The sequence below is a fragment of the Echeneis naucrates genome, chromosome 12 (assembly GCF_900963305.1).
Source record: "Echeneis naucrates chromosome 12, fEcheNa1.1, whole genome shotgun sequence".
NCBI classification, from domain to species: domain Eukaryota; kingdom Metazoa; phylum Chordata; class Actinopteri; order Carangiformes; family Echeneidae; genus Echeneis; species Echeneis naucrates.
The window spans coordinates 5,007,025-5,032,171 of NC_042522.1; the positions used below are offsets into that span (position 1 = coordinate 5,007,025).

General features: G+C 40.5%; 1 protein-coding gene across 1 annotated transcript in view; it reads right to left on the bottom strand.

The window, feature by feature from the left end:
- Positions 1-25,147, bottom strand: part of bcr (BCR activator of RhoGEF and GTPase) — a 98,553-nt gene that overhangs the window by 52,810 nt on the left and 20,596 nt on the right. The window contains exon 3 of the mRNA XM_029515604.1: positions 1,248-1,432. Within this exon, the coding sequence (XP_029371464.1) occupies positions 1,248-1,432 (185 nt within the window). The remainder of the gene's footprint in view (positions 1-1,247; positions 1,433-25,147) is intronic.

Sequence of the window (25,147 nt, forward strand, 5' to 3'; positions counted from 1 at the left end):
ACTCAACAAATCCTCTTTAATCTCTTCCAGATTTAATTTTTCATTCTGTTCTGAGAGTAGAAGATACATGTGTGCACTTGTATCCATAAGAAAGGAAACCGGTTTCTGCAAGCTGAAGCAGAAAATGTGTGTGTCTGTGTGTGTGTGTCTATAAATTAAAATCAGTGTTAGTTCCGAGCTCACAGGTCAAAGGTTGGGTGCAGTAAAGGGAATCAGCATTTATTGGCAAGCCATCAATCAGATTGACAGGCGCTCAGACTGTGGGCAAAGACTGAGGGGGCAGAGTAACTGACACGGCACCATGAACACTCACGTGATTACTTCCACCAAGAGCATAGTGGGGAGAGGCAGAATTAGCTTCTTCCACAATACCGATCTATTCTAATCAAACGTTGCTGTAGGAAGTCTTTTTTTTTTTTACCTACACAGCAAGAAATAATGTGTAAATGAAGATTAAAAAGTCTAAATAAAACAAAAAATCGTACATAATGAATGAAGTGGATATAATCTAAAAGATCGATAGAGTGAAACTGTACGCCCAGGCTAAAATAGATCCTGGATATTACTTATATATATTCACTTGTATTTGCTGACTCTGGAGTTGTGTCTTCTTGCGTGTGTGTGCTTGCAAGCAAATGGGCCTATGTGTGTGTCCTCTCCACAGTAACCATCGAAGAACACCAGACGTCATAGATCACTGGTTTACTCCCTGCAGACAAGAAAGGGCGAAGGAAGGCGGGTAACAGGATGAAGGCAGTGTCGGGGGTAGTGGAAGTGATAGTCTAATACCAGAAAAGCCAGACTCTTAAAGGGGATGAGTTTCTTCAATTGACATCTGCTACTGTGATTATGAGACAGGACTTACTGTCCTTTATCAATCCTCTGAAATGGCAGATTTGATTTCTCATCAACTGACGGATTTTGCTGGAACAGGATTGCTGTAAGGATAGATTAGCCCGCTTCCTAACTGTATTGAGGTTAAAGTATTAGTCATTAAGCAACAATACCAACTGTGTTTGTAGAATTGTGTATTCATTGAGTTCATGCCTCACCTTCTAAAATCAATAAATTGATATGAATTAGTTAAAAGATTTGGTCATTCTTTAGTAAATAACTGAAACTTAATTGAAGAAAACTGTTGAACATATTTAGCCAATTAAATTTGCTTTAGCATAGAAAACAAACTCCCAGTTCCAAATCTACTTTCCTAAACCGAGATCAACCAAGAGATGGAAGAGCATACGCACCGACTTTGAGGACTCCAAAGATCCCGAGGAGAGGGTGTCCCGACTGCTGCGGCTCTTGGAGCTCAGGTGCGGCGAAGACGACGGTGAGTCATCAATGTAGGGCAGGATGTCATGGTGCCGCCGCTGCTCCTCAGCACGGTCTGCATCGTAACCATATGTAGGGGGCGTCCCGGTGAAATGACCATCTGTGAGAACCAAACCTTACATTAGCATCTTTCACACACTTTCAACTATCAGGGAAATAGAATATCTGGCTGAGTAAGCATTTTCTCAGGCAATGTAAAAGTGATATTCATACATTACTGGCATTGAATAAAATTCTTGATGTCTCATTTAAAACTGGGTTGAATGGTTAAAAGTTCCAGCCGCCGTTTCAGTACCTCAATGACATATTTTTCACTTTCAAACCAAATTTATGCCCACTGTTGATGCAGACGTTGGGATGTCTTTTGATTAGCAAATCATGAAAATCATATTTACTATGAAGCTGTGTGTACTGCATTGACTTTTAAAAGGGGTAAAGATGTGGAAACACCCAATGCAACTGACATTTAATCAAATAAATCACAATTTCATCTCTTCTGCAAAACATCACTTAAGTAAGCTTTAGTCTAACTGGAATCCATTTATGTTAGCTGATGTCACAATGCACACTAGGCCGGATCTTGCCAGTTGGCCTCATGTAATTTATTGCAGAATTAATTTCCAACACTAATTAATGCAGCTCTGGAAACTGGGGCACACAAAATGAGTTTTCTCCTCTGCATCATTGTTCATGCATTCATATAAAAAAAAAATAAAAAAAAACACAACGCTCCGAGAGGTAGCACTTGAAAAGACCGACTACAAACTGGGTCAAGGTTCAAATAAATTGAGCACGAAGCATCTCAAGGGAAATCTTCAGCAACCTCATTTTGACCTGCTTCTGTGTTGGGCGCTATCACTTTCTCAGAGGGAAAACAGTAACTCAGACTGTCCTTTACGGAAAAAGAGTGGGAGAGACATAAAGAACAATAGACAAAGGTCAGTGATCTCAATGTGAAGTACGGTTGTACTACAAATAACACATTTATCCAAGAAGGTCATGCATTTAGTTCAAAGTTCAAGTCGTGGCTTCCATTAAACATATTTTGGTGAGTTAACTTTGGTCAGCTTCCAGGAGGAGCGAGTACAGTCAGCAGTACGGGAAACTGGTGCGTAACTGGGGGGAAGACGTCAAGCGTCTCTGAATGTCACAGAAGACCTTTTGCTCATCTCCTCCCACTCCAACATTCAACAGAGCCGCACTTCTCGGAGAGCCGGCCTGGCCTCCGCGGTGCTGACTCACACCAATAACATGCCAGAGTCAAACACAAATACGCACACACACACACACACATTTCACAACAACTATAAGCATTCTGGCACATTCTTGGCCATATCTATTTGAGTCCTTATGGTTTTCTCCCGCCACTTCAGTCTCACTTTCATAAATCTTTGCTTTAAGGTGCCGAAAACAACACACACACACACAGACATATGCTCTTGCAGTCACAGCTCACAATGGTATAAAAAAACAGACAGAAAAAGATAGAAACAACAATGCCAGTGTGTCCAGGGCCCGTCTGACCTTCAGCCCACCCATCGCTGCTGGCTGTGGGTGGGTGCTGCCCACTGCGCTGCTTTCGACCAACCGCATTCTGCCCAGTAAAGACCAACATAGAGGCTATGTGTGTGTGTTAGTGTGTGCTAACAGTCTCTTCCCACAATGCCAATACCTTTCAGCAAACTAAATGTGTGGGTTACGACACATTCTTCATTCCTTTTTAATCTAAGTGTGGCTTATTATGATTTAGCGTTCGAGGAACATTTAGACAGATTTAAAAATAATCATACAGAAGAAAACAGCTCCTATGGAAACAGATAGTGGAGTATTGTCTTGAGCGCCCTGGGTGAGAATGACGCCACACTCCTCCTATTGTATTGTAATCTGAGTTTTGAGATAGTGGTGAGAGTATTTTAGTGCATGTGATTCCCTCCTTCTGAAACCACTGGTCTATCCCCTTTCTTATAAAGGGATCACCCACAAGCAAGATGGCACAGCGTTGGACACAGCATTCAGGTGAAAGCAAGTTTTCAAAATTTCCTTCACAGCGTGGTTATCAACAATTGGCTGAAGAACATCAGCGCAGTGCTGGTCTGGCCTGTGGCTAGGGCTTGGTTGGTCTTAGTTGGCTCATGTGTACACTAGGGAACTTTATTCAGTTGAGCTTCTTGTTTGTTTTGCAGCTTCGTAACACCTTGCTGACTGACAGAGTTGGGTGGCCAACAGAGTCTCTTTTGAGACACAAAAATCTCTTCTCTTAAACACATTGTGTAAAAATACAAGGTGTGGATGTGTTTTAATCTGACCCCACCTCTGGGTAATCATGTAAGGGAGCACAACATCTGAAGTTGGAAAAATTATCCTCCAGATGTTTCTCCAGAACGTTTGAGTACAATGGGTGAGTGTATGTATGGGTATGTGCGTGCATGTGTGTTAGCTTATGTGTCTGTGTGTGTGTGGAGTGCCTTTGGTTCTCACATACAACACACACAGCCTCAAGGCCAAAAATATTGAGCATTCAAAAAACTGTTTTTATTCAGTAAACATCTCTTGGTGGGAAGAGGGCACAGCCACAGACCTAAGACCACAGTCATGCATACTAATAATGATAAACTCCCGATACATTATGATGCATGAAATGCCAACTGAATCATCACAGCACTGACTAAATGCAGTGTCTTCTGGCAAATGTAAGGTTCAAAAGCATACACTAGCTAGACGGTAAATATCTCCATTTGATGTGCTTTTTTTAAAGTAAAAAAAGCCAATCCAGGAGTTTCTTTTTCTAAGTACACAAAAGGCCATTAGTAATCACTAACAGGTTCAAAATATTCTGTATTTTATCAAACTATGCTATGTATTCACAAAAGTGATTGAACACAAAAGTGTGCATGACCAGCAGTTTCCAGTGGGGGAGGGTTACTCAAGTTTACAGGTTTGTTAATGGGTCACTATAGCCTGTGGTCGTGAAACACTAGGCTTCAGTCTGACCACATCTGACCTCATCACAGCCCAGACATTGCTGCTAACGTCGCCTTTCTCTCCCCGTCTGTCTCACACACTTTCTTTGTCAGCTGCTGCCCGCCTGCTGTTTTCTGCTGATTGGGGGGCTTCATCATCATTGTGCTGCTCATAGATAAGAATCTCCTTCCTCCTTACTAGCGCATATGGTTAGAGAGCACAAACACACACACAGAAACTAGTCTTATATCTCTGTTAAAAAAAAAAAAAAAACAGTGACGCAATTGGTTCTTTCCGAAAACTACTGGCAAAATGAAACAACCAAACTTTGCTTTGAACCACAAAAATAAAATACAGACACAGACACACACACATACACACCCACATTCCTGTAAAATGTTTACTTGGAAACAGCGTTTGGGAGGGGAGCAGGTCTTTTTCCTGCTGCAGGTGGAAAACTGCATTCACACTGTGAAAAGCTGGTGCTCCGGTACCATGGCAACCATGCTCCTTTCCAAAACAATATGACAAGCCGGGCAGGGGTATTGTGTTGTCATGTGACACTGATCTGTTGACAGGGCAGCCTATATAACAGAGGACAGACGTTTCAATTGTTGGACAGGAGTGCTACAAGCAAATTTTGAATGGTTACAGCTTGTGTTTGCTGGACATGACACACCACAAACATTGACTAACATAAATGTATTGTCCATGTGGTTGTGTGCTTTTGCATGTGTCACTCTAAAACACTGTGAGCAGACTGGAACTTTGAGCTTCCATTCAAATGTCAAACAGTTTGACTGAGTTTGTCCATTTGTTGATTTGTTGTCAGTACTTTGATTTCGTTGACATTATTTAACATTGCCTTTCTGATGAGAGTAATTTTGAGAGGCTATTCAACATAGTCAAACAAATATATATATATATATATTTATTTATTTTATATATTTTTTTTGCTATAGATTTATTTATTTATTTTTTTTTTATTCCTTTTTTACCACTCAATTAAGACTGTGGTTCAAAGAAAAGTTTGTCATTGTCATTGTTCTTTTTTTTTTTTTACGCATCTCCTTTTATGACATAAATAATTGGGAAAATGATAAGAATAAGAAAGAAAATGAGCGAGCAGTCGAGAGACAGAGAGAGAGAGAGAGAATGGAGACATTGCAGACAGAGAGCCATGAAATCAGAGATAGAGCGAAAGAGTGACTCTCAAAGGAAGCATAAGATATCCTCGATAGTGAGAGCTGCCTCTCCATCCCCCATCATGCTTTCCACTCAGCATGGACGTCATAAATCTGGCCCAGCTGCTGATGTCTTTATTGGACTCTGGGAGAAGGCCTATCATCCTAAAGCCGCCAATATAACCCCACCCCTTGCTCCTTCTCACACACAAAATCATAAATGTATTTACATGCTTACCTTTAAGTCCTACGCAGTCCTGTAGGGTCCTAATATTATGCTATAGCACTCTTAATCCAGCAACTGGTCAAGAGAGGAGAGGGTAATTTAATGGCTTCCTCAAGCTCCTAGAGAAAAAGAAGATGCTGCCTCCCAAATAATGATGCAATTATCATTACTTTTTCCATAAAACAGTGGGAGGGTTATATGCAGTATTGTACTGTAAACTATGATGGAAAGAGAACTAGGGTGAGAGTTGCCTCAAGGAGGGGAAAAGAAAGAGAGGGCACCCCTTCCCCCGAGTTCCCTTTCTCCTAAATATCCAATTTAGTGACAATTTAGCCGAGAGGAGAGGGGGTTGTGGAAATTAAAGTGAAGCGTCAGCTACAGCATCGCTGGGGGGTATAGACATGCCGTCAAATGAACTTGAACACAGTCTTTCTCCCGTAATCCTCCTGTGACTGTACGGGCACTTGACAGCAGTTAATTTGATAAATGTCACTATCTTGTCATTGGAGGGCAGTGGCAGTGCCATATAGTGCACGGGTGGCTCTATTTTTAAACTCCGAAATATCTGAAATTTAGGCATGAAAATCTAAAGGGCTGGCTCGTTTCAGCTCCTCAGAAGACATGACCAGAGGGACAGTTTAGAGAGAAGGGCTTTGTTTTCACTTGTTGACACAGTGGTCACTTTGCATCTCTCAGAAATTGTTCACTAGAGCTCAGCTGGGAAACAAAATGACTTTCAAAAAGATAATGACACACAAAGTGTGTGTCTCACTACACAGATTTCTAGCGTTGCAGAGACAATAAGTCCCTGGAAGCTTGTTTTACTTTCTGAATTTATTTGTGTATTTGTATAGCTCCTACGAGAGGACCGAGACAACAAGGCATCTTGCATTACAGCATTAACTTTCTTCTCCTTTGATTGTTCTCTATGTATCACAAATACTATTTCACCAATCACATCCTTGTCCGCAATTGTTGGCACTGTTAACATACTCAAGCTGCAAAATGATAATAAACCAATTTGTTTCCTGGAGGTAATCTCATTTCCTCCGCAACGATAATTTCTGTGGATTCAACCCACCAGCAGCAGCAGCAGCAGCTGGTCTCTGTTATAACACTGGGATGGTCGCCAAGTCAGAGATACTGCACCTTTAAATATCAGCGCATTCTTTGCAGTGATGTAATCATCCCTTTGTCTTGGGATGGAGGAATGAGAGAAAGAGTAAACCGACAAAGGAAGGAGCTTAAAATCTCTTCATCGAAGGAAGAGGGATCAGAGAGGGGATCAGAAGAAAGGGGACACTTGTGAATCTTTGTGTACCATGTGGTTCACACCGCTACTGTTTGTGCAATGAGCTTTTTTTCCTCCATGTTTAAATGTTTGCATGGTTTCCTAAGCTGCCAGTGGGGACAGATGTAGGCAGTTTGTCCATGTTTCTCTGTCTCATAAATCTCTGCCACAGAAAAAGAAACTTCAGAGGAGATCGCTGTCCTGTCTCAGTGGACATATGATCAACACACGCAATCTCTACTTTCATCCTGCCAGCCCAAACCTTTGATTCCACAAGTGCCTGTCGTGTTTTCTATGTCAACTGCTAAAGTCATTAAGAAGGAGATGAATTACTCTGACCCCCAAAGCATTATGGGGGAAATAAGCTTTCAAATTGCTGCAAAATCACACAGAGACTCTGATTAATAATACAGCATGCTAAATTACCAGCTCCGCTCTGGAACATGGCCGGCACTCATTAGACTGTGGTTTCTACGGGCAAAGATGGTAATGTATGATGAAAAATAGAAGAGTGTTGGCTTTTAAGTTGTTAAGTCAGCAAATGGTATGGCAATGTTATTTTCAGCACAGGTTCATGATGGGTGTTAAGCGTCGACTGCCTTACTCTCTGTTAACGAAAGTAATCACAACAACAACACTTTAGGCTTTCCTTTCACGTTACGCATCAGGGGAGCTTTCTCCCATTCTCTCTTGCTTCTTCTCAACATTGTCTTCCCTCAGCATCTCCTGCCCTTTGTTGTATCCGTAGACTGTCCTCTCATTTCCTCGCCAAGTTGGCCTTTCCAGGAGCCAGTCTGTGATTGTGCCATGGTGGTAAATTTTGCGGGCAGACGTCGGCCCTCTGACACTCTCTTTAATGCATTTTGAGCACCATAGTCGTTGTGTGTTTCTGTGTGGGCGGAGAGCAGCCTCATTAATTTATGTAAACTGAAGCTGGCACTCAAGTCTCCACGGCAGACCGCAAAGCACTCTGCAGCCCATCACAAGTGATGTGTGGGTTTTAAATGCTGTGTGCCTGATAAAAATAGATTGAATGCCCCTAACTGAAATATATTTTCTATTTCTTTGATTCATTCTCTGTTAAACGGAAAGTATGTTCAAACATTTCTATACAAGCAGGCCAAAGTTTGACCGGAACAATCAAACCAGAGTTTGGAGAATTCAATCCTCCTCTACAGCCTCAGTAAAAACCACCTTTCACACACACACTTCAAAGAAGAAGTTCAAACTGTGTGACCAAACTAAAACTTTTAAACGTTAACAGCAGCTGAAACTGGTAAGAAAGTAATAATTGAGTTCATCATCATCATTAAATGGTTCTTCAGCATTGTTGGCATTTCAGGGGAGTGTGATTCAGTTAGAAGGTCAAGCAAGAAGTCTGTGAGTGATCATGACGCCAAAGGGCCTTAAGAAAAACGTCTTCTAAGGATACTCTTTAGCATGGCTAATGTTTACCACGCTTACCATCTCAGTTTCATGTGCAGCACACTAGCATTAGCTGTGAAATTCTTAACACAAAGTACAGCTGAGGCTGATGGGAAAGTCAAATCCACACAATATCTGAGGTAAATTCTCTCTATTCTGTCCAATAGTTGATAAGATATTTAAGTTTGAGAAAGCTCAAAGGACCAACGCTGCCATCCTTAGAGCTGTTAGTAGCATGGCTAACATAGTAACAAGACTGAAATACAGAGTGCCGCAAAATACTATCATATAATCACAGGGGTTAAGTGTTTTCATGCGTCTGTTGCTGGAAGCCAAAGCAGTCACAGCCCAGAGCAGAGCAAAGGTTGGAGGTCAGAGGTTAACGCATTGAAGGAGTGGGGACAAAGGTCACCTGGGCTTTGTGTTACTGTGTATATTGTGCGCCTGTGCGCGTGAGTGTGTATGTGTGTTTATGTGTATGCTTTGAGGAGGGGAGTCGGAATCCAATTAAGTGTCACTACTTCAATCTATACCGGCTCAGAAAAAATACACCCTAGTCCTTATCAGATCTCAGCAACATGTGCCTCCCCTTCAAATATAATTATAAAGCGGACCAACATGGGTTAAAACAACGGATATTAATAAAAACAAAAAACAAAAAAAAAAAAAAAACAAACAAACACAAAAACTAAGTAAATTTGTAACTTATCATAATCGACACAACCTGATGACCTGCTCTTTAAGTCACCTACCTGTTGATTTCACCCTGAAGCTTCACATCATCTTAACTATCCTCCACATTTGGCTTTGTGCTTTTGCCTGTGCAGATATAAATGGCAGATACAGTGCAGCTTTAATTATTCCTCGTGCCTGATTTGTGACAAACTATTTGATCCTTGTTGCCATTTCAGAAATGATTTCAGACACTATGTTGACAGTTTAAGAAAAGATGAATGATTAGGCAATAATGTGTGACAGATCACAAATAAAGGTAGATTATGTGCCTGACAGGCAGATGTTCAGCAGGGGGCTAATTATTATTGACTTTGAAGTCTTTTCCATCAAATTGGATCATTGTATCACGTCATATATACACACAATGATACTACTTTTAATTTAACAACTACTTACAGCTATTTTGTACTTTCACTTGTTTTCTTAGTTGTTATTAGGCCTGGTGTTATACTGCACACTTGCTTAACAATAACGAATACAAATCTGGCTTCAGGGTTGATAGTAAATTTGGCAACACAGATGAGAGGAGCTGTTGGCGTCACCAGGTAGAACAAGACGAGGGGAATCTACATCACCCGTGTTGACTTTGTGCTCTCAGGTGTTAACACCTTCTATAACGTGCATTGCTTTAGTTTCAGGGTTATGGTATGTATCGTTAAAAGTGTCCTGCATAGTGGAGATACAGACTGGAAACATAGTAGATGACAAACTAGCATTAACCAGCAGCCATTAATTGCAAGAGTCTTGGTGGTTTTCTCGAAGTAAAGTTGAGTCAACACATTAATCACTCATTTAAAAAATGAGAAGGGTGCGACAGCAGAAGACTGGAGCATAAAGAGTGCCAATGCTGAAGTAGCCACTGCTTTCTCTCCAGTCAAACCAGGTTTCTAAGTCCTTTCCAAAGCAGTAATCAAATGCAAAAGCTCATAGTGTCTGCTGTTAAGTATTCTTATGCCTTTCATGCAATAGAAAGATAATCAATGGGTAAGTATTTTATTTCATCTCTGGGGCAAATTACATCACTCCCATTACAATCCTCAGAGTCCTGTAAGGCAGGTAATGTTGCCCCCCGGCTGCCATCGCTGCTGAGATCATTTCTAAGAAACCACAACTGCCACACAGCTGAACTTCTGCCTTACCTTGTAATACTGAAGTTAGTTATCATTTTGCACCTCGTTCTTCATTGTAATGTTCGTATATATATGATATCAATTCCATATTATTGCACATATGATAATGGAAAACCAATTCGCATAAACATATAAGATCATTTCATTTACTCGTTTGGAAACTTTTCACACTGCAAAATATGATTCAGGGTTTTTGTTTTTTTTTTCTTACAGATGAAACAAAAGCGCGACATAATGTAGGACAAGACTGTTGGATCAATTTGGAAAGGGAGATGGAGCCTTTTCATCAGTGATATTCGATTTTTGTTGGGTGCTTGGCCAAAGGTCAGAAAAGGTAATTTCTGAGCTCTGTGACTGTGCTTTAGAAATGCCTTAACATTTCACAGCATTATGGAAAATCATCAAATTAACTTTATACGGAAGATGCATGAAAGGGTGAAAAACTGACAGGGCTACACTCAGTTTTACCTTCACCCTGTCCACTCTCCCACAGCTCCCAGCTCAGACATCACGGCCGACAGCGGTGCTTATCGTCAACAAACAGCAGAGTGAGCACAAAGGCGTCCAATCTGCCTAATCTCTGGTCAAACACAATCCACAGCATCATCGCTGCTAAGGTCAATAAACTCCTGCTTTATGGTGGAGCTGTTCGGGGTACACATGTGAGGACTTTGCTAAACGGACCATAGAGATTTGCCAAAGCCTGTCTCCAGGGGAACTGTTGCCTGGGTTACCACAGCCAACAGGAAGAGCATTTCATTTCTGATTAGGTAACCTGTCAGGATACAGAAGCACCTTTTATTTGTGCCACTCAAGAAAAATAACCAGTAGGATTAAGGCATCCCAGGTGAATGGTTGTTTTTTGTTCAAATTAGCAGTGCAAACCATCAGATTAATATTTAGCTCATGGACATTTGAGGCGGATTTGAGATTATGAAAGTAAGAATACTTCAAAACAGAGAACAAAAGAAAACGCAAGTATAAGGCAGAAATTCACCATAAAATACGCTTCTATTTTAACATCCTGTCACTTTTACATCCCTTTAATGCATTTTTCACCCAATCTGGTTACCATGGAATTTCAGTGGCCTGTAAGTGTTCATGACTAATCCCCCCCCCACTGTTTACACTGGCTCTGGGCCAGTCTGACTGTCTGCTAGTTTCAAGCATCCCAGCATCAATTACCTGAACCCAGCACTCACATATTCCCATAATGGCTTTAAAACCCTTACACACACACACACACACACACACACAAATACACACTTGCACCTTATATTCCTCACCTCCTCACACAATGCCTGATCAAATCGACACTCATGATACACAAGAACCAATCTGCACAAAATCCTATAGTCGACTCTCAGTCTCTCTTTTTAACGCACACAGACATTTCCACAAAATGAGGACATTGAATAATTAGAGAGATTAAAAAAAAAAAAAAGAAAAAAGAGCCAATGCCTACACAGACACTCATTTCAATTATCTCTATTCCTCTGGCTGTCTGGCTGCTGCTGCCTCTTGAAGGTTATGGGCTGAGCTCACCACAGTCTCCTCTGAGACTGAGCCAGCTTCTGTTATCAGCTATCTGATTCTTCTTCACGCAGGATCCCACGCTGGATCTCACCATTGTCCTGATGGACCACTGTGTCTCTGCCCTGTGATTCCTGCTGTAAATGATAGTTATGTCAACCAAGCAAAGCACTATATACTATAAAACGTAACAATTCTCAGGTCTTATTGAGAATGCAGGGATTTCTGAGGGATTCTGCGGGACAATTGTGATGCTGAGAGCAACAATGGCAGGAGGCCAGTGGTATTTGTAGTCCCTTTACAGATGCATTGTCATATGATAAACAGGGATGTTTGAATTAAGGAACCCCCCAACCCCACCCCTGACTCCCACTCCTAAACCCTGCCAGGTATTTCTTGGATGTGTTCAACCAAGGACTTGTCTCCTTGGCAACAGGATCTATAAGAGACACAGGATGCCTTGGATAGACCTCTGGGGGTATGTGTATGTGTTTTTATTTGCTTTCCTCCGGAAATGCATTCAGGCTCACTGTCCTCCATAGCTCCACTGACACGACTAATAATAACCCAGTGTCACACTGACACTTAACACCTACACATAAATACAAACTGACACAGGAAATGTGTTAATTAAAAAAAAAAAAAAAAAACAACAACACACACACACACACATGATTAAACAGATGCGTGTAACAACCTGCATGCCAGCAAAACACATGCAGCTGTATACGGTAATGCATTTATGCATGGCACTTTTGAATAAAAGCTCAGTAACAATGTGCAAGAATAGTACAGTGTGTTATGTAATATATAGATAGAAAAAGTACACTCTACGGGAAAAGGCCATGAAATTATTCATGAATACTTGCAGCAGTCTAACATTTCTCAAAAAGAATTACATAATTTTCCCTCTAGCCACTATCTAACTATCCATCCAGCCACATCATTTGATCAAGAGATTAGAATGAACATAAATAATTAGTATTGATATTTAGCATAACCATTCATGTGAATAACTGTTCAATCACTCCACCAGCTTATTTAATCCTCCAGAGAACCTTAGACCATAGACAATGAAACATACAAGAGAATAATTTCCCCCCAATTTTCCCCAGAATTCCCCCAAAAAAATCCTGTTGTTGTCCATCTCTGTATTATAATTTCAGATTGATTTTCTTACTGATGTTTCATTGAAAATCTGTCCAGACGAAATAAGAATTATTTTGATGGAAAAGATCATTAATGTCATTGTTTATCAAATAAGTCTCACAGTAGAAGCTTCATCAGCTGCAACAAATCCCTTTCAAACCTCTTATTTGTCTTTGTCTAGTCTGCAGACACTGTCCAGGGCTGAACAAAGTACATATCATCGTATTTACAATTAATATTCTCGATAGTATCTGATTTCTATCATTAAAGGCAAATATGGTTTTAACTAGTCAGTGCATTAATAAAAGATAGACTTAAATTCCAAAAATTTGTAATCACATAACCCAGTTGAAGTTGCCAGGTCGAACAGGACAGGGCTGGCATTTCATTTTAATAATAATAATAACAATAACAATAACAATAACTACAATAACAATAGTAATAACAATAAGAACAATCATTATTATTGTCATTATTGTCACCACCATCACCACCACAGCTTATAACCACAATCATAATAATAATAATAGCAATGAGTAAACAACAAAAATTTGAAGAAAAAGAAAAGAAAACTGGAGCAAAGCATTGATAATAATAGTAATAACAGTAATAACAACAATAAAATTAATAATAATAATAATAATAATAATAGGGCATAATTGTGTATGTTGTGCATAATAAATAGATGTTCTTTTGTTCTTCCTACCATGTTTATTTTTATCCCCTTTTTTCACAAATATTAATCAATTAGCATTATTGAGTCATAATCATCATCACCACCATGAATAAATAAAGTATACAGGTATATATATATATATATATATAGAGTGCTATAATAAAGTAATAATCTTAGCCACAACAAGCGTAATAATAATAATAAGATAATAATAATAATAATAATTCCAGGAGATAATTATTATGAATAATCTTTAGTTGTTAGTTATGTCATTGTTGGATTACATTTCCCTTGGTTGTGGATGGTTCTCAGGCAAAGAAGATGCAGGTTAACTGAGTGAGAGAATGGATCAAGTTTGTAAAAAGGTCATTCGTGGTGACCAGATGGAGAGGGGTTCCATTGCATAGTGTTGGGTGGGGGCTGACAATTCACATTTGCGAGTTTATTATTGTGGTATTTTCTGAAACACGCTTTTTGGAGGGACAAGGACTAAGTCCCTCAAAGGACACACTAAGTCTGACTGGTGCTAAATTGCAACAGGCAGAAAGAGAAAGAAGAGCGATGAGACAAGATCGAAGAAGCTACTAACTACTTAGAGAGAGAGACAGGGAGAGAAAAAAACTGGTGCCTCCAGGGAAGAATGATATATTTGTGTTATTTATGTTAGAAGAAATACTCCAACAGGCCCAGAGTGACTGCAAGACAGGGGTTGGAGGGTTAATACCTTTTCTGTTTGTCAGCTGGACAGTAATTGAGAGATTCAGATCAACGTTACACTATCACTGAAAACTAAAAACACGGTCACAAGGGCAGCTGAGCATCAAACTAAACTGTAAAAAATATGATGCCAAAAAATTGACTTCCCATCGACCTCTGATTCTTCACTCAATTCTTTCTTTTGTTCACCTTTTCAATCACATCCTTTTATTTCTCATTCCTCCTTCTCCCATAGCTTAAAGTTTCAGCTAATCAATTCATTACCCTCCTCTGCCTCCTCTCTCGTTTCCTCTCTTGGGGTGATGACTGATATTGAGGTGCCAGTTACACAGCCTGCTAGGGTAATATTAGCCTGCTTATGTAACAAGACACTACAAACAGGGGAGAGCAGGGCACCACAGGCTGCAGAGCTGCTCATGTGTATGCATGGGTGTGTATATTGTCATTTAACTATAGTGCATTTCCAGAGAGCAGTAGAGCATATAAGCACTTTTAAAGTCTTGATTCCTACAGGCACACAGGGACTAATCTTGGGTTTGCTCTGCTGTACCAAAGTGTTTCGACAATGAAAAAACAAGCTCTTGGTTTAATTTAAACTGCTAAAAGCATAACAGGACTTTACTGAGCTGTGTGCAATGTGGAGTACCCCCCCCCCCCCCCCCAATCTGGCCAGGGTTGGAAAATGAAAAATTATGAGAAAATACTTTGAATTACTAATATGACTGTGTAGCTATTTTCTATACCCATCACACTATCTAAGAATATGGAATAAATCCTAAAGGGAAATCTTTTTTTTTTTTTTTTTTTTTTAAGAAAAACTGATGAAAGAAAGACCCCAAAGGCAGGCCTTGAGATGGCGCTCTGTATAAATGTTGACTTATCACATCTGGCATTAACCCAGGGCCCTAGTTCGCCAAACTACCGCAGTATAACATTAATGTAGCTGCATGAGGAATCCAGGGGTGCCACAGCGTCAGCGTGTGTGTGTTGGTGTGGGGAGGAGGGGGCAGATTTCCCCATGGAGTGCTGGCGTTCTCAAGATGTGTGGAAACGACCTCCTTTTGTGTGCATGTGTCCAAGGGTGGAACAGGTGGGGGGTGGGGCAGCTGCTGGTGGAAATGGTGCAAAGCAGCGCCACACAGCTTCTTGACCACCAGACAGATGTGCTGAAAGCCACAGTCACACATGCTTATTACATACCAGGGACGAGGCAATAGGCAGACACACACACCCATGCATACATCCTCATGTGATACATATGGCCTCATATGTATTAAGAAGGACATACGCACCATTAATCAACACCACACAGACACAGACACAGACACACAAACACACACTTAAAAAGGCAACTTCCTCATCAGAGCACAGACGCACAGTAACATTCAACTCCATGTGACCCAAAAAAAAAAGAAAAAAAAAGATGGCAGTGGAAGAACAAAGGAGTCGTGTTTATCATCACTCCTGTGAGTTGTCTGATGATGAATCAGGTCTGTCTCAATACTCTGTGTGTGTGTGTGTGTGCGTAATACGTGATATGCATGTGCTTCTTAACTTAAGTCCAATCACCCTGTTGTGTTGAATCCAAACACTTCCTGTCTCAAACCCAGACACACCGAAATGCGGAGTATTTACAGAGCACAGGCTGTATGTGAGATTCAAATACAAATGTAAAATTTTGGTTGTGAATGTAGGCTTTATTTCGCCTGGGTTGACTACATTCACCTTTTAGCAGGGTGTTATCAAATTTATAATCTAAGAACCAAATGTATCTGGTGTATCTGGTCCAACAGACTTGTATGAAGACAATTTCTCGCTCATATAAATCTAACCATGGTTTACATTGATTTCTGGCTGACCCAGCCTGAGATACCATTCATAATGTGAGCCAGACTGGACTCTGGCACCTGATCCCATTCCAGTACAATGGGTGCTGTGTGAAAAAACCCCTTCCACGCACCTTAATGATGGGGTTTCTTCTTTTCCACTCACAAACTGATGCTGGATGTTAATATGGCTTTTAAAGTTTTTTTGATTGTTAGAAAAACATTTCCTTAAAACGTAATTTTCGTCTGAAGTTTTTAATCAACACTCATCCATCACTTGTTCCCATGTATATTAGGCAGAACAGCCACAGAAAGATTTGAGGAGAAAAAGAGCTAAAGGGGTAAAATGGCAGAACGAACAACAATGCTGATGATGATAATCATGATGATGGTGGAAAAGTCATTATGCAAGCGAAGCACAGAGCCACATCATTATGATTCGACTGGCCAGCTGTTTATTAAAGAGAAGCTGGGCTCAGCTCAATGTCACACTGTTTTCAGCAGCACTGGTGCAAGAGAACACTGAGAGGGAATTTACTGGTTTTCATATGAGGAATGGATGGACTGATGAACAAATTGTTGGACGGATGGGTGGTGATATGGCATTTATCTGCATAGAGCTTAGGAATGTGGAAAAAAAAGGGTTACTGCCAAAAACATGGTGTGAAATTGCTCTCCTTTCCTTACTTATGGACATGCTTCAATTTTCAATAGAGATGCATAAAGATTACCATTCACTCTATGCCATTATAAGATCCAAGCATACAGGAATGACACAGAGGAACACAGTTGTGGATGCACAAAGGTAAACAAGGATGTCCAAAAAAAAAATCGATTGAAGCCTCAAATTTATTTTGCCTTTAAAAAATCCTTTTACAGCAAAAGAGCAAATGCATCAGATGTTTGGTTTGGACTTTTTGCTCAACTTTGACATGCGGGCATTACCAAACTTGCTCTCACAGCTCAGTCAGAGAAAGATAGATGGTGTCAAACAGGGACAACAAGTCTCAAAGCAAATACTTTCTGTCAAATCAGTCATTTGACCAATAACTCAAAAGAAAAAAAAAATGCCTGTGGCTGTCATGTGCTCCACTATAATCTGTATGTCTGACTGATGGAGAGAGGAAGGAGACGACAGAGCAAGGAAGCAGATAACAAGCGTGTGAACGTGCATTGTCTGTCTCTTTTATAGCTGTACCTCTGTGTGCATGTGTGCGCGATTGTATGTTTGTTGAGAATACCGTTTGCATGTGTTTGTTAACATGGGCTGCTATTGTTCAAATGAGCATTCGCATCAGCAAACCGCACACGTAAACACTGTCAGTAGGTCACACACACACACAGTGTGATCCAATGTGTCATATTATTGTGTGTTTTCAGTGTCTTCAGATTAAAACATATTTGCAATATGTGCTGTGGATTTGGAGTTGAAATATGAAAGCTGATGTATATGAGAAACCTCAGTGAATTTGAATAATTTAGTGTAAACAGGAGGCCATCAATCCAAGATCATTCTTCAAAAACATCTGACTGTTTTTCAGTCCAACCATCCGCAGCTTCCTTCTGTAGCTGGGCATACTATGTTCTTAACCTCTGGTGAAGATAAACCCTCACCAGACAGATACAATGAGTCATAAGACATACTGTGTCTGAGTTAATATTACTCCTACACACACACACACATGCACACACACACACACACACACACGATAAATACAGACAAACAAGAACCTCAACTCCGACCACAAAAATCTGATTTGAATTAACACAGCCTGTTTTTGAATGTTTAAGGTTTGTGGATTATTTTCATGTCTCATGAAGCTCATTTTAACTTTCTGTCTGTGTATGGGTTTGGTTTTAGTTTGTTTGTTTGTTTGGAACTGGATGTTTATTTTCCCATTTAGTCTCTAAGAATTTCTCAGAGTGCTGTCGCCCTCACTGTCGCTGTGCAAACTGGCCTCTTGCGCACTTTCGTGAATCTCTGAATCATCATAACGACTATGTGACTGAAATGTCAATTATGGACAACACGGGGGACAAGGTAAATAAACACACAGAAGCATCTGCATTTGACAAAGACAAACGCACACAGATGCACATGTGGAAATAAAGACTATACAAAGACTATACAGACCAACTGTCTGAAATGGACATTAAATAAGCCAGACACAACAGACAGACATAAAGGCAGACAGAATCTCTGTCGCTGGTGTACATATTTATTTTATGTAGGGAGGCAAAAACCACAGTTTAAAGAAATATATTCACCCACAAAGCAGTCTTATGAACCCAACATCACATATAGTCCCTCATGTCTGACTTCACAGAATGTTAGGTGTGCGTGTGCTCCCTTAACCCCTGTATCTGCCAACAAAAGCAGCCTTCTCTGAGCACTTAGAGAACTGTCTTACTGACAGTAAGCAGAAACCGATAACATGGTGCTACTGTAGGGATATCACTGGGACAGAGAAGCCAGGGGCCCCTTAAACTCTCACAAAAGTCCCTGTTTGAGAGGTCTGACCCACATTTTGACATATAATGTCTGACTGTGAGGATTGAATGTATGTCATTAGACTTGTCAGACAGGCTTTGTAATTATACACGATGAAAGCACTAGTTCTGCATGGAAACAATTAACCCAAATTAGTGACAGAAGTGTAAGGACATGTAGTATTTATGCTTGCGGTTTTGTGTGTAACACTTCTGTCTAGTAGAATCACAAAGACCACTTTAGAACTGAAAGTCCCCCCATAGCACTATGGGAAATAAGGGTGGTAAAAGCACAAGGAATCACAACCCATGAGAGTTTTCATATGAGCAAGCAACAGTCAAATAAAATCAGTCGGCATTGTGGACAGAACTGGATTAAAAATGTCACCTGAATTAAACAATATAGGCACAAAGATCTCTTCAACTATCATTTATAGCTCAAGATTTACCTCAAGTATAAGTTTGAGTAAAAATACACATTGAAACACATTTCACTGTCATCATTATGCTACAATACACTTAGTTTACCATTATATGGCTCATATTGTCCAGTTTTTGTTGAAATGTTGCAAATATAACTATTTGCTCATGTGTAAAGTTTACAGGTATATGATGGAGGCAGAATGTGAGAAAAACCACTATATTTCAAGTGCCACACATCACTATGACAGTCCTTAAATATGTAACAGACCTAATACTTCAGTGTAAAAACGCCATACAGTGGTAGGACAACTGTATTGGATCACATTAGACCTAATAAAGTTGCCACCAGATACATATAAGAGATTATGTTATTGGATTGTTCTTACTGATGCTTTAAATTGCCTGCATATCCCAGTGTAAAGCAAATCAAACATATCAAGTTGTAGATGTTGATTATCTCTCAAAATATCAGTTTTGGCAGTAAAATTGCAAAATCAACACAAGTCAGCCAACGGGCTCATACACAAGTTGACACACCATTGTCAGTGCACTAACATCTCACACCCTCTTCAGCTGCACCAGGCACTGGCCAAAGTAACCTCTTCGCACAGAGTCGTGAGCCCTTGGCAATGAGCCTGAGGAAATACTGAGTCAACTAGTGGTCAAGGACGGGGACAGAGAAGCAGAGAGGTGGTGGAGAGAGTGAGAGAGACAGTTAGAGAGAGAGAGAGAGAGAGAGAGAGAGAGAGAGAGAGAGACCATTATCCATTCAGAAGTGAGACAATGGACGGCGGGGCCTCGCCACACTTGAGTGAGGACAAATAATAGTTCCTAAGAAATGGGACAAGACCCTCAAGTGACCCACTTTTTGTCATTACTGGACCAGCGCCACTGCAACCAAACAAGAAAACGATCAGCAGTTCACCCATACCTTTGAGGCTGTAGGTGTGTGTGTGTGTGAGAGAGAGAAAAGAGAAAGAGAAGAGAGAGATGTGTGTTTGTGTGTCGGCGGAGATATTGGGTGGCGTGGGAAAGTAGCATGTGCTGGAGTTCATCCTCACCTCTCCCTCTGTCTCTGAATCTCTGTCAGCTGTGGCCTTTCCCCTTTTCTAGCTCACTGATCATCACAACTTCAGCTGCCATGAGCTAAATACAGCTGGAAATGATGATCAGTTTCGTATGCTGATTATACTCTTGACTGATCAATAAATCATTTCATTTGTAAAGACTCCATTTATCAATGACTTCAACTCCTATTTGGGCAAATTTTTAGCTGTAGCAAATCAACATCAGTCTGATTATTAACTGATCATTTCAGCACTAAAATATGGCCAATTGTGTAAATAGCATAGGACATCTTTTAATGAAAACTTTTCTTGTTGTAGTCCGTTCAACCAAATCAAGTCCAGTTGGCTCTCATTCTTCCTCAGCAATATTTAGTATTTATCTATGTACCCTGACAGCTTCCTGAGGGGAGAAAGCAGAAATAATATACAGGCAAGGCAAGTTGTGAGTGCAAGTGCCTCCTCCGAGTCATTCTGTCTTTAATAGAAGTCATCAATAACACAGTATACATGGTCCCACAGCGATATCTGTGGGGCCTGAGAGACTGTCTGCAGTCCAAAAATTCTCTTTTATCACACGTGCGTACACCAACACACTCATGCACACACGTACTAAAATGTATAGCTTTGTCAGCTCTTTGATAACCTTGCCACGGCTGGAGGTTGGCTACAATTGGCTGTATCCGGGCCTTTATGGGTCCAGTCCATTTCAGAATGTAATGATACATTTAGTATGGAGGGAAATGAGCACTTTTCGAGCACTTAGTGTTAATCATCACTTCGGCAAAAATGATCCAAGGTGACCTATTTTAACCCCCATGCCTGCGTGGGTTTCCTCCCACCGTCCAAACCTAGACATGCATGTCTAGGTTAACTGACTCTAAATTGTCCGTAGGTCTGAATGGGAGTGTGAGTGGTTGTGTGTCTTTTTGTCGTTGTGTGTTGGTCCTGTGATGGACTGGCGACCTGTCCAAGGTGTAGCCCGCCTCTCGCCTGGAACGTTGACTGGGATTGGCTCCAGCACCCCGCGACCCGCAAACGGAGAAGCGGTAGAAGATGTGAGCAATATGTTTACATATGTAAGATTGTAAGACTGTATGGATTATTTTTTTTTTACATTAAGTATTTGTTGCAATACCTTTTGTTGATTGATGATCGCTTCTTAAAGAGCAGGAGAATTAAATCCAAACAAATGATTTCAGCAGAAAAGGCAAAATAACAGCATTTTGAAGAGAAGTGTAAACAACTATGAAGAGGAATGTGAAAACGCCACCGTTGCACTCAAACAGATGTGACTAAGATCCAAATAAGTACTTGCATTTCCCAGATTGTTTCTTTAACAACCATATAGGACACAGGCCTGTTTTGTCTGAGTCACCAAATGATATATGACTTAAATATGCTTTAGCAGGCTTTGCCTCAAAAAAATGACCTCCACATATGTTATGTCCCACTCTGAAAATACTTCACAGCACTTGTTCGTGTGGCGGTTGCTCTTATGCCTGGAAGCCTTTTATGGCCCTTTTTCATTACTCATCCTCTCTATGAGTTTATTTAAAAATCTGTTTTGCCCTCTTTTCCTTTTTTTTTTTCAGTTGATGTTCCACGCCTTGAAATTGCACTGCCTCATTGAAAATAGACATGCTCTCATTCAAGTGAACACAGATGAAGACATGCGTGTCCACCAGCACTAAGATGCGATGCCACACCCCTCTTGTCCCCTCAGTCACATGTTCCCCAAACCATCCATGATTCAACTTCACAAACAAAGAGTGACTGTGACATCAGCGCCAAAATATAGCAGCTCTGCCTACATCCGACTTCAACGCGTTTGTAGCATATCTGTTGTCACCCAGCCTTGACCACAAAAAATAAATAAATAAATAAATATTCATATTAATCCACTAAAACCTCTTAGCCAGACAATGGTGTTTTCAAGCTCTCTTCACAAGACAAAAGATTTTACATCCTTGAAAGTCAGACCCAGTCTTAGTGGGTTTACCAAAAGCGATGGCAAACTGTGCACCACGTTTTCCAAATAACCTTATATTCAGCTTTAAGCCTTTCAAAATCTTCCAAATAAAAGTAAACACAAGTTGTCTCCTGAATTATTAGCTAACTAACTAGGTATTTATTTAAGGTCAAACTATCCGGTTAAATAAACTGGTCGTTTGATTTAACTCTTGATAAATGGGGTTGTTTTCTCTCTAGGTGACAAAGCCATAGGGAGTTTCCTCTGACATTGCAGTTTCCCTCAGCACTACTGAGTTTTATCTACTTTCAACACGTGGATTTTTCTACCACTATTGCCCCTCTGATGGTGTTGTTTTTAGCTGTGGCAGGTAGTTTTTACAGATATAAACAGGCAGATTTTCTCTTGGGAGTAAATGAAGAACAAAAACACACCAAGTTAAAAAGGATTATGAGCTAATGCTAATGTTGATGTGCATCTGCTGGACTTAAAAGGTCCATGTTATGTTCCAGAACTTTATTTCTGCTGTTGCCAATTTAAAAATAATATTTATTATTAAAAACAACACACATTTACCTCGAGTCAGAATTTGTGTCCCATACGTTTTGCAAAAAATCTATTCTCACCACTTTTCTCACCACTTTCTGCTTGTCATCTCCACTTAAATCCTGCCCTGCTTCCACTTCAAAGTGAGTTAAAAATAAGTCGAGGCAGTGAGATGGCACTTTTTGTTTTGCAAACGGAAAGACAGATAATGGATTTTTACTGGCAGATAGCTCTTTTTCTCTGGAGGTCTGGCCCTTGGACAAAAATGGCAACCGAAAATGGTCCACAGTCAATACCAGTCTGAACCTGCTATCTGAATAGGATAATACTTTAACCTGGATATATAGCCTCTTTGACATTCAATTTCACCTTTAATGCTCCAAAATACACTCTGATGGATTGATATAGTTCAGTAGAGACATTCTGAGAAGTGTTGATATCGGTGCCTTGTTCTTTCACTTTATAGGATCTGTCAGAGTCTGCTAAATTAATAGGATGATGCCACTGTCCTTTACTTTCTCACCTTTACCATGTCAAGTGAAGATGCAATAGTACTTGCGGTAATATGAGAGGAGCTTTAGAGTGAAAGGGTACGGTGAATTTTCATCTTCACAGGGAGTGGAAAGACTCCCAAAGACAGAAATACAAGTAAGCAACACACGTTTGCAAATTCATTGCAGAATGGGCTGCATTTAACTTGATGTTTAAGGAGAGCAGCGACATAAACCAGCTAGTCTCTGATCACCAACATGGCACATGAAAAATGAAATGCCGCATTGCCAGTTACAGCATTGCCACTTTCATAGGAGCCTCAACCAGAGAATGAATTTAAAAGCGCATTGACAGAGGGAAATATAAAGAATGAAAACAGAGAAGCATCTGGGTAGAAGCCAGAGGAGCCAAGGTTAAACTGTCCATAGATTATGGTCTATTACAATCCTATACATTTTAAATTGTTCTTTGTAGCCAAAAGTCTAGTGCATTAACTTGGCATAAAACACCATTACACACTACACACTATTACTCTAATATATACTCAGTGCTTCAGGCCATTTATTTTATAACACAGCGGATTTCTCAGACATGCTGCGAAGAATTCCCCAACAAATCATATCACGGCCTTTAGCACACAAAGAGACACAGTCACGGGCAGCAGAGATTTAGTAACTGGGATCAACTCCCCACCCCACAGACAAGGGATGCAATTCTCCTGCAGTATTTCTGGAAACACGCCACTTTAGTTTTAATCTTGGATCAAGACAGAGCCACTCAGTTCCTCCTCATGCGCATGAAAGTCAGATGTATGGCTGTTGTTTCCAGCACAGACATGTTCTTCAGTCTGCACCTGTGCATGTGAGTCCTGTCCTGAGAGTTCAAGACATACATGTGCAGTATGTCTTCACATCTGATTGACAGATAATCCACTACAGAGTGACTGACAGGCCAACCAACAGCAGGGCAAACAGAATTGACTGGAGGGTGATGGATGCTAATCAAGCCTAACAAGAACTTTTTCTTCACACTGACATGCCCTCACACACAACTGGAAAAGCCTTGTACTTACTACAGCAGGTGATCAACCGCCACTTAACGTATTCACATTCAATTTCTGTATTTTCTGGACCTGTTTGTTTGAGAACAGCTTTATGGCACACATAAGTCTTGATTTATAAACACACTGAACACGGCCTCACAACCAGTATGCCATCATACCACCCTGCTGACAGGACAAGTGAGGCAAACTTATTGTCCATGTTCACTGACTAAGATTTACTCTAGAGGTTATAAACTGAGGCAAAAAGGCAGCTGAAAATGCCTCACTGTGACTTATTAGGACCTCTGGGACAGACAAAAGGCCAGATTGTGTCCTGGACTTTATAGCATGGAACCATGGCAACAATTATCAGTCACAAGGCTCCTGTTTTCACAGTGCAAATGGAGCAGGGAAACACCTCTGTGGTTTCAGCAGTGACTACAGCACAGCTGGATGCAGCTTTTGGACACTCAAGCAACCTCTGAAGCATATGCACACACACACACACACACACACACACACACACACACACACACTTCAATAAAACTAACCCATCTGTTTCCCTTAGTGGAACAACAGAGGCCTTGAAGCAAGATGCCACAGTTCTCTCTGCCAGAGGTGAATATGATTCTGTCTGTGCTGTGCCTTTCACTTAAGTCATGGCTACCTTGGCAGGACAATTCAATTCATTAAGGCTAATTGTGTCAGTGTAAAACGCTGCAAGTTTCCACTGTGCATAGCAGACTCACACAATCACACCATCTGTTTCTCTTGCAAGTTGCCTTTATTATATCGTTCTTTGAAACAGCCAAATAGGTCCTTCCAATTTAGAGATGACACCGCTGGCTCAACGTGACTACACACTACTAATGAATTATTGCTCCAAGATCTGTGGGAAATGTATGACACTTTCTAATAACCTTTCTGAAGTGG